The 10,935-nt window shown below is 34.8% G+C and overlaps 1 protein-coding gene across 11 annotated transcripts in view; it reads right to left on the bottom strand.

The window, feature by feature from the left end:
* Positions 1 to 710: 710 nt before the first annotated feature.
* Positions 711 to 10,935, bottom strand: part of MRTFB (myocardin related transcription factor B) — an 88,715-nt gene continuing 78,490 nt past the window's right edge. For 10 of the 11 annotated variants that reach the window (XM_082772553.1, XM_082772556.1, XM_082772560.1 and 7 more), the window contains 4 exons: positions 10,245 to 10,403; positions 9,815 to 9,952; positions 8,660 to 8,720; positions 711 to 6,101 (listed from right to left, as the gene is read on the bottom strand). In XM_082772553.1, coding sequence (XP_082628679.1) covers positions 5,563 to 6,101; positions 8,660 to 8,720; positions 9,815 to 9,952; positions 10,245 to 10,403 — 897 coding nt within the window. In that variant the 3' untranslated portion in view covers positions 711 to 5,562. The remainder of the gene's footprint in view (positions 6,102 to 8,659; positions 8,721 to 9,814; positions 9,953 to 10,244; positions 10,404 to 10,935) is intronic. The other variant, XM_082772551.1, reaches the window with a different exon arrangement.

Below are 10,935 nucleotides of genomic sequence, written 5' to 3'. Positions count from 1 at the left end.
TTTTTTGAAGATTGGATTGAGGCAAAAAAAAAAGTCATTTTTTAGTGAACTAGTAAGTAGATGAGGTTTGGGGGATGGTGAACCTCAGGAGGTGCACATCATGAAAGTGAGATGACATTAAGTAAGGACCATATGGCTCACAAGCTGTATAAAAGGTCATTGTTTACAGTTGTTTTACTTTTTATGAAGCCACTTCATTTCAAATATACTGAAGAAGAACACAGGTCCAATGTATACATTTCATAAGATAGTTTGGAACTCATACATAAATTGGGATTATTTTTTTTTTTCATGACAGAAATACTGAATAAAACTTACTGAAGGTAAAAGAAAGCTTTTCCTATTGCTTTTGTCCTGATCTGTTTGAAGGTAGCTAATAGCTCTGTAAATCAGGGTATCTGCATCAGGGTTCTTACCTTATAGTTTATTGAGACAAGAATAAAACAGAGAAGGGGTTAACATACTGGTATTGCTTTTTGCAAATAAAAAGTTTGGAAGTTCAGGACATCTTTATTCTTATAGGTCTGACTCTAACGACAAGCCATCAGGCTTTTGAAGTTTGTTGTCTTAGTCCATATTTCTCATTCCTTTCTGTGAGAAAGGTACTGGGAAGCATAGTCAAAATGTTTTTGACTCACAAGAATCAAAGTTTCAGTAATTATTAAAATGGCATTTTTTGCTTTTAGTAAGTAAGCACAGACAACTAAACACAGTTTTCATTTTTTATTTGAGACACTTAGCAAAAATGCTGAAATATCAAACATTTCCTCAGTAGCTACAATATTGCCACTATGTACAAAATATTTGATAAATGTACTACACATATAAAAATACAGTATGCATTACATATATACAGTACAATGTGCAAAACATATGGCATTCAAACATATGGAATTGATTTTAGGGGTGCAAACAGCAAATACAAAGGCATCATGGTTTCTTATAGAAAGGCAATACATAAACTGACGCCCTGATTGCCATAATTTGCATTTAGTAAAGTAGTGCTTAAATGAAGATGGCCCTAGAAACAGGTATCTATCTTCTTCTTTTCACAAAATGAGATGCTAAGACATAATTATGACTATGAAAATAAGAAGAGAAACACCTACTAGGGTTAGCATTATTACTACTGCAAGCAGTACTGTGAAGAAAATCCTATCTGGAAAAAAAGCCTGTGCTAGTACTTAATACAAATTTCTCAAACAACAAAAACAAATCTGTACTGTTAAACATCAAAAACAGCTTTCAAAATATTTACATCCTTAATTTTAAAAAAGTATCAGTAATACTTCTGGGGATTTACTTTCCTATGCTTCAAAATACAAAGTGCCTCCTTTGGCAATATAAATGGCAATGCTTTGGTTCCTATTTAAATTTTTATATTACTATAATTTAATTTAGACTGTCTTTTGAATATCTGAGCTGTATTTTTTTTTTTTTAATATATAAAAATAGTTTGATTATATAGTTGTTAGCCATTCCCTGCCTCTTAGTGAGAATTTGCTCTCATAGCTAGAATGGCTTTTTTGGCTAGATTTCTAAAAATTCATTCATGCGCTTTTAAGTTAAAAGTCTATATATTCAGTATCAGACACTACAGAATGATGTAGGTGTCTCTTTTTTGCACTTTTTTTTTTATCAAATAAAAGGAGTACTTGAGATTATTTCATGTTTTAATGGATACTCTTTATTGGCCATGTATATACTATATGCAAGTCCATTCCACGTATCTCATGCAAAAGAAAAACCTGTAGTGTGGTAAAGGCAATTTAAGAGACCACAAAATAAAGAGATTCAACAAAATGTTTACTAGAGATAAGTGGAAGATCTTTTTTTCCAGTTTTAATAGAATTTGCTGTAAGTTTATAATATACTGAAGGTGCCATCCAAATAATTGTATACATCAGTGAGCTTTATTGTGTTTTGATTACGTAATGCCCTTCCAGTTAAATGTATTCTGTGATTGCATTTTCTCTGCCTTGAAAACAGTTCGACAGCTTGTGCTTGGTTTCCAATTATGGTGCCTACACTTTTCAGGCAACTGGATGTTAGAGATTATGTAACAGAAAAGTTTAACGCTGAAACTTCTGTTTTGATCACCTGCTTCCTTGCAGATCAACCCTGTTGGTGAATTTAGAAATACCTTGAAAAGAAATTTCAGTATTAAGTATTGATTGTTTCTAAAAGCTGTGGCCTCACCTTTTTAACGGGCTGATTCTGTAAACCCACACTGCTGGGATTAGACTCTACATTTTTATAAAGAACAACTGCATAAACTGATTTTATTCTCAGATACAACCGCTAAATTTATGACAATGATTCCTTAACTATTTGTAATGTTAAATAATATTTTGACCGTAAACTTAGTTGCCTTAACTAATGCTGTATGGCACTAAAAGTGCGTAACAAATACCATTTCTGTATTAAATGCAGGATGCTACTCCCCTTGATTAACATTAGCCCTGCAAAACATGGTCAAGCTCTCTCCATGTCTAGAAGTGTAAACAGCAACTTTTGAATTTCACACTGATAAAACAGTATTCTTAATTTGTAAGCATTTACTAACAGCACATTTAATATTACATCCTCTGTTAGCATATTGCAGCCATTTTATGGCAAATTTAGTGCCAGTGCATTCCTTTGCAACTGTTCTCTTAATGAGAAATATTCAGTTCTGTACAGTCAAACTGCACAGTCATGATTACATTTCTAAGATGTGTTGTATTTGTGTTACAAAAACTGTCATGTAAAACATGCACACACAAAAATCTAAGCGAAATCTATTTCTGCCATAACTGGCATATATAACTATGGCAAATATATCACATTACAGAACAAAGTCTAAAGCAAACCGTTATATATAAGGTTTTAATACACATAACCCTGAAATATACAAAAAAGAAAAAAATCACACATTCCCTACACTAAAGTATTTGTACTTTAAAAACTAAAATGATCCCTTATTTTTTTTAATTTTTTTTTCAAATAGACTTTTAGAGTAAGAAAGCTATACTGTACTGGTAACAACACATCTCAGCTGTTTCAGTTTATTTCTGCACATAGATTCCTATGGATTAACATTATACACTGCCAATGAGGATAGTTTTAAAGCAAGACGACTTTGCCAGTTTTAAGCAATACTTACATGCACATAAAAAATGACAGTACAGTTGCTCTAGGTTAATTTATCGTCTAGCAACAAATTTACTTGCCTCTTATTTAATCAGGAGGCAGGGTCAAAAAGGGGTCATTCTAACCATACATACGTGTATGATGTGTGGTGAATCACACATACTACATTGACAGCACTGTAGAACAATATAAATTTCATTCAGAGTTGTTCCTATCAGACCAAGAGTCTTTAATTCTTATTTTAGTAACAGCTGAGGGCACTTAGTATCTCAGAGTATTAGCTCCCAAGACAATATGATGAAAAGGAATGCAAAAAGTTGGATCTATTTGTCCAATGTTATTGAAGAATCATATAACATCAAAAATTAAGGCAGACAGTCCACACATGATATTGTACTCAAGTATAGTAGGCACAGCAAGAATGGATGTATGTCTTTCAGCTTTTGTAGTGAAAATCTTGATAGATTGTTTTTCTGTCCTTAAAGTAAATCCTGGCCAGTAAAACTACTGAAGATATACAATGATTTAAAGTGCAGGTGGCTGATGTGATGCCAGTTTAAACCCTCAATCATTGATATAATTCAGTATTTTATCTGAAGTCAATGGAATTTTCTAACATTGGTAAACAGACTGCACTGATTATCTGGAGACACAGAACTTGCAGATAATTCCACAAAATTTTATGACAGAAGTATTTACTTTGATATTAACATGATTTTTTTTTTTTTTATGTGATACAGATTACTAAGCAGTTAAAAGGTACTTTTTATTTTGGTACTGTTTGATACATATTGTTACTCCAAGAAGTAAGCAAAAGCTTCATGCCATTTCTAATTTTGTTCCTACAGAACTTTGAAGTTTGGTGTTGAGGAAGGTGTTCTGAGATAAGATCAGTTTTCACATTGGAATACGTATTTCCTTTCAATTGTTCATGAAATAGGGGACTGTTTCCTTTTCTCTTAATTTAGAGATTCCCTCAATGGAATAATTCAAATTGTATTAGATTATAAGCCTACATCATCCATGACAACATTTAACAGCTACCACCTGAGACACAATTATAGAATTTTGAAGTATTTTGCTTATATTAGCTTTTTTTTTTTTTTTGCCTAACTACTTTCATAATAGACTGAGAAACAACTCAGGGTTTAAAAGTGTATTTTTACGGGCAGTGCTATGAGGTAAGAACTTTATTTCCACTGTCTATACGTATGAAATATGCCTTCTCATCCCCAAACAGTCTATCCTGATACTGCTTATTCACCTTTTATAGTTTTCTGTAAGTGTGTTTTATTTAGGATTCTTACTGAGCAACTTCTGTTTAGCTTCCCTGATGCTATGTAGTTGTAGACAAGGCTATTCAATAGATACAGATTCTGTTAGAAATGATGGTTGTCCTATCAGTACTGTCCTGCAGCTTGGCCTGATCCTACAAACACCCTTCATTGAGGGCATTGGGACTGTTCTTGCACAGGATCATAACCGCATTTATTAAACTTTTCTACTTCCTCCAAATCTTCTAATATGCTGAGATACTGTATTCAATGAACTAACAAATATCCTCAATGACAAATTAAATTAGGATATTTATTATTTTCATTATGGTACTCTGTTGCTTAAACACCACTGTTCCCCTCTGTTCACAAAAATAAGCTATACAAAGTTTAAAAGAGTATACAAATAACTGTCTGATATACACATTAAAACCTAGCTATTAAATCCAGAGCATCGCAATAGAAAATTCAGTGTTCTCAGTATTACCTGGCCTAGCTACAGTGGATTTCTTGCAGTTACACTTAATATCCCTTTGGATGCAGTTAAATTCTTCCCTCATGATTAAAGAATGGGGGAAGAGTTTTAAAAACCACAAAACCAAAATATAAAAAAAAACTTGAACAAATTTAGAGACCAGAGATATGAAATTTCACTGAACCAGCCAGTGCTTCTACCTGTCTTTGCCCTCACAATTCATTTTGAACCTGGCTCAGGCTATCCACAGGAACAATGAAGTGTAGTGATACGTTACCCTCCCTCAAACAACATCTCACTGGGTGAATACAGACATTTAAGTCTCACTCTTTCTTCTCTAAGATTATCCACATTGTGTTGTTCATTTAAGCATTACAAAGTCAGAGACATAACTTTTCATATATATTTGTGATGCATTTCCCATGGGGTACTTCTAATCAGTAAGCACAATCATCCTTTCTTGACTTGCGAAACACAGCTTTCAGAGGGCCGTGATCTGCATTAGTGATAGGAGCATAAAGTAATTCACCGTTGTAAACTTGAACATCAATAAGGAATTACTTTCAAGCATTTGTTCTTCCAAACGTTGCTATCTTAATTATCTTAACTGGAATCAGAATAGTGTAATAATGGACCTCTGCTGTAAAGAGATTTGCAGGTCACGTTCTCATTGGCTATAGCTTAATCCCAGTGCAACTGCAGGTCTTGTGGATCTAGAAAGTCAGTCGAAAACATGCTGGGGGCAGTAGAACTGAGAGGGGTGAGTCCAGATGAGGAGCTGGGCATTGTAATGTCTAGCCATTCCATATTGTCTAAATTTGTATCAGGAAGGTCAAGAGATAGACAAGAATTATTAGTGGTAAACTGTGGGTCAGATGTTTCCATGGGTGAATGAGAATGATCTAAAATACTGGAGTGATTAAGCAGATCATTCTGGAGGTCTTCAATTAAAGAAAATGACTCTCTGTCTTCACTGCTGCTTGTCAATTGAGGAATTTCATTACCTGAGGTTAAAGTTCCATCCAAGAGGGCTTCAAGCTGATTTTCCAGATTTATAGACAAGCTGGTTGTCGGTTCTAAGGACACAGGAGGAGGGGCCATTTGGATTTGGGGTGGGGGGCGGGATATCACTGTGTTCACTGGCATTGTAGTGATGTTGGCTGTTACTGGTCTCATTTTAGAAATGGGAGATGGTTCCTCCTTTATCGGAAGGGAAATCTCTGTAACAAAACAAACAAACCAGAATTCAAAAAAGATAATGACATATATTTTACAACTTCTACACCTTTTTTGACCACTTTGAGATGTACCTACAGTAAACTCGATGGAGTAAGACTCATTTTGCTGTTCTGATAGTACAAATACTACGTATACATCAGACTAATTATGTCAGATACTCTGTGAACAACAAAATATTTTAAAACAAATTCTGGAGTTCTGCTTTCAAGTAATACTCCAGCTGATGAGAATGCTTGTATCAATGAGAAAAGGAATAGTTCTCTAGATGACATCTTTACCTCCTCCATGTTTATAGTTCTTCTAACTAGGATAATTATAGAACCATCTATTTCCCTACATAGGAAGAGTATCTGAACCAATTTTCAATTCCATACCTGTTTAATACTATGTCCACTGTGATGAATTAGTCTAAGAGATCGTTTAATGTGATTAGGATGCTTTCATAATTGATTCTAGATTTGAAAACTACTCTTCTGTCAAGAGGAGTAACTTAGTGGTAGTAACAGTAAAAGGAGATACAGCAAGGTAAGTTCCAATTAATTCTTACATGTGAATGGAGTCCAAAAATAAGATTAGATCTAGAATGTTTGACAGACAAAAGTATGTGAGTAAATCCTCTAGCACAGATATTGTTTCTGCCAACAGAAATGCAATGACCATGTAATTTGTACCAGTTTTCCAAGGAAAATGTACGTTTTTTATATCTGTGTAAGAGCATCTATAAAATGTTTGCTTAGTAAAGGCCAAACATTAGGAAATTAACTTTCTCAGTCTCCTGAAGTACATTAATAAACTAAACATTTTTCAATGTAGAACTTGCAATGTAAGTGCAATAGCCCTGAATACTTATTTCGTTTTTCATAAAGACAATCAGAAAATGTTTTTGCTTTTTGTGGCAACTTGGCAAATACGGAACAGTTGTTACCTTAAAATCAAATAGATTTAGTAATGCCATATTTGAAGCAAATACTTAAATAAGCATGCTAATGTTTCATACATCTTCTGTTTCAGAGGTGCAGCTTCTTTGAACTACTGATGCAATGTTTTAATAAGAGCACTAAAAGCATTTGTAAACTTAGTATGAGTTGTTCACTGCGCAAGTCACTTATCTTACACTGTCACTGTCTACTCCGTTTTCTTCAGCTGACTTTGCAATTTGCTTTGAAAAAGAGAAAAATACTTGGATGTTTAGAATATGGCTAAAATCTGCTCATAGCCTACAATCAAATCACTTATGTCCTGGCATTCACTGCTGTCAAGACCTTTACAAGACAGTAGTACAAAAAAAACATTAAGTTAACTGAATTGCTTCGCACCAGAACTTTTCCCAGTATTGTAATGGCACCTTAGTCTACAAAGCCTAATTATACCTAAAAGTCTCCTGTATAAACTGCAAAGCTACTTTATATATTGCTTTGGTTATTTCACTTCCTTTCTGATAGCTGTCTTGTTTCAACTAACATAGAAAGCTGTTGCTCATTAATGTCTCTATGTAGTTCATACATAACATTTCATTAAATATAACCCCGTGTTATCAGCTCTAAATATCAAAGATATACTACTGGAAAACAAGTAGTTTCAACTTGCTTTTGCTGTTCCCTTATTCTTTTCATGGTATAATTTCAGTATAATATGGACTTGTGCAAGTTTTTCAATCTTTATAAAGTATGTCTCTGCTAATGTACGGTGCTATTTTAATCACTTGAATACTGTGTGGATTACAGAGAAAGTCTGCCTGGGCTAATATGCAAGAAGAGAATTTCCACAGCTGCTTGACTATATGTGTTTTGGTAAATGTTTTGTTTTATAGGTAATTAACACAAACTTTCAGGAATACTAGCTTCATTCAGACTGGATACCTCCTGTCACTGACAGAATTCTTTCCTTTCAATCTGTTGACTACAGTACTGAGTTTTTATTATGAGGTTTTAAATCTCTCCATCACACAAATGTTACTTGGCTGTCCTGGTTTCAGTTAGGACAGAGTTAATTTTCTTCCTAGTAGCTGGTAGGGTGCTATGTTTTCGATTAGGATGAGAAGAGTGCTGATAACATGCTGATGTTTTAATTGTTGCAGAGCAGTGCTTACACCAAGCCAAGAATGTTTCAGCTTCTCACTCTGTCCTGCTAGCGGGCAGGCAGGGGGTACAGCAAGAGCTGGGAGGGGACAGACCCAGGACAGCTGACCCAAAGTGGCCAAAGGGGTATTCCATAGCATCTGGTGTCATGCTAAACAATATAGAGGGGTGGCTAGCTGGGGTGGGGGCGGCGGACTGCTCAGGATTAGGCTGGACATCGGTTAGCGGGTGGTTAGCAATTGCACTGTGCATCACTTGTTTCGTACACATCATTATTCTTAGTACTATTATCATCATTATTGTTATTATTATTATTTTTTTTCCTGTCTTAATAAACTGTCTTTATCTCAACTCACAGGCTTCACTTTCCCGTTTCTCTCCCCCATCCCAGAGAGGGAGGGGGGAAAGTGAGCTGTGTGGTGTTTAGCTGCCAGCCAGGTTAAACCACAACATTGGCTTACCTCCACTCTTGATGAGAATATCAAAAAGATCATCCATCTGCTGACTGTGTGCACTGGAAATCTGTGGTGCAGGAGAAAAGGGTTATTCTTTTTCATGTAGTGTTTTTCTAAGCATATTGATCCTTGCCTCTCTAAGTAGTACCTAAATACTAACCTATGATCAAGACCAAAATTCTTCTTATGAAATTGTCAATCTAGATAATAGAGAAAGAGTTTGGAGAGACACTTGTAGAATTCCTCTGGTTGGTTTCAGTACAAAGGAATAGGAAAAAAAATATGAAAAGCAACACAAAGTTTTCATGAAGGCAACCTAAAAGAGAGATGCAGAAAACTAGGGATAAGAAGGGGAATTGCTAGCCCTGTTTTGCAGAAGGGAAATATTCAGAATAGCAACTAGACTATGGGGGTGCACCCTGAAATGCTTTCTCTAAGAGACAACTTGTAAATAACCATCATATGCAATATAGTTTGTTTGTTTGTTTGTTTTTACATGCCAGTAACATATGAAATGGCATTAGATATTCATGCTTCTGTCTGAGTGCCTGCCACCAAAAAAATAGCACACAATATGAAGTCAATATGAAATTATCTCTTTTGGGATAATTCTGAAATGCATGAGGTTAGGGATGCTCATTAGCTTTGTTTGCAACTTTCTTCCAATCTGAAGGATATCACAGTAAACTGACAAAGCACCCTGTAGGATTATTCACCAAGCTCACTAAATAAAGCCTCCTTTCAAGCAAGCATGTGTGTTCAAGTGTGTATATATGTTTCTGTATGTGCGTATAAACACACTCATGCACACATTTTCCTCAAGTTTCCTCAGTTTGGGAAAGTACTTTTCAATGTACTTTCTAAGTCTGAAATCTGGGTATCATACATCCTTGAAACAAGTCCACTGAATGACAGTTATTGTTAAGTAGCAATAGCAGTGTTATCCCGATTATATTTATTGTCAGCTGGATAATCTAAGACTTATTTACATGTCTGTTAATTTCATCAAAAAACCATGAAACCTGCAGTTAAATACAGTTATGAGAATATTAAGAGTACATTAGAAAATTTTGATGCCAAAGAAAAACTGTAATAAACAATGACTGATAATTCTGAAGAAACAAAATATTTTTAACAAAATAAACAAGCAAAAATAACTACCTCACGGTGAGATGTCTGAATATTGCGGGTCTGTTTTATAGCCTCTTCGTAACGGGGGGGATCTTTTTTCTTGGACACTGTGTTGTTGAAGAGGGATTGCTGAACGATATAAGGCTGAGCTTGAGAAGGAGAGCCAGGCTGCATGAAATAATAAAAAAAAGTCTGAACATACATTTTAATGAAATTGAAATGTATCATGTTATACGAATGATAGTATTCTGCCATACCAATCTAAATATTTACAAACAATAGTATAATATGAGGTATAAAATAAGTTGTTACTTTCCCACACATGATATATAAATATACGTATCATTAAAATACACAAAACGTTATTCTTCCTTGAGAGAACTGCAATATATAGTCATGCATTATTTAAGATGATTAATATAAAAGTGAACTTCATGGAGTGCAGTTGGACTGATCTTACCTTACTAGGAGTAGCAGGTCCATTCTGCATAGACGGCGCCTGATTGCTGCCAGTGTGAATGTTAGAATTTGATGTTTTATTAATAAAAGACTGTGAAGGTGTTGTAACTGGTGCAGTCTGATAGGAAAACACTGTATTGGATGTGGTAGGTGGAAAAACCTGTAAAGGATTAATATAGCAGTCTTAGTATTTTTAATAATTAATAATATTGGGTAAATGGCATTTAATGAAGACTTTTTTTTTTTTTTTTTTAAAATACTTGCTTGCTTAAATTCCCTGTTAAGGGGACGTTATCTGTACCTGTTCTTCCCTCCAGTGTATTAATGTGTAAATCTAGAGCTATTATTCTTTTAAAGAAACTTTGTGCCATGTCATGCTTTAGTCATCCCTCGTAAGTAAAATATTCTCCTGTGATCCTCCAGGAAGCATGATGTAGTGTTATTTAATTTTTCTGATATACATTCAAAAGAGTATGGAACAGTTTAATACAGTCTGCATAACTTCCCCACCTAGTGGGTAGTCAATACAATGAATCACCTTCTAGCCCGATACAAATGAGAATAGAGTACTTCAGTCGGAAGGGACCTACAAAGATCACTAAGTCCAACTGCCTGAGCACTTCAGGGCTGACCAAAGGTTGAAGCACGTTCCTGAGGGCATTATCCACAGGGCTTGTGACCACTGATGGCCA

This window comes from Aythya marila (genome assembly GCF_965140915.1).
Source record: "Aythya marila genome assembly, chromosome: 15".
NCBI lineage: Eukaryota > Metazoa > Chordata > Aves > Anseriformes > Anatidae > Aythya > Aythya marila.
The sequence above is the reverse complement of the archived record's forward strand: the minus strand, read 5'-3'. Positions and strand labels throughout refer to the sequence as shown.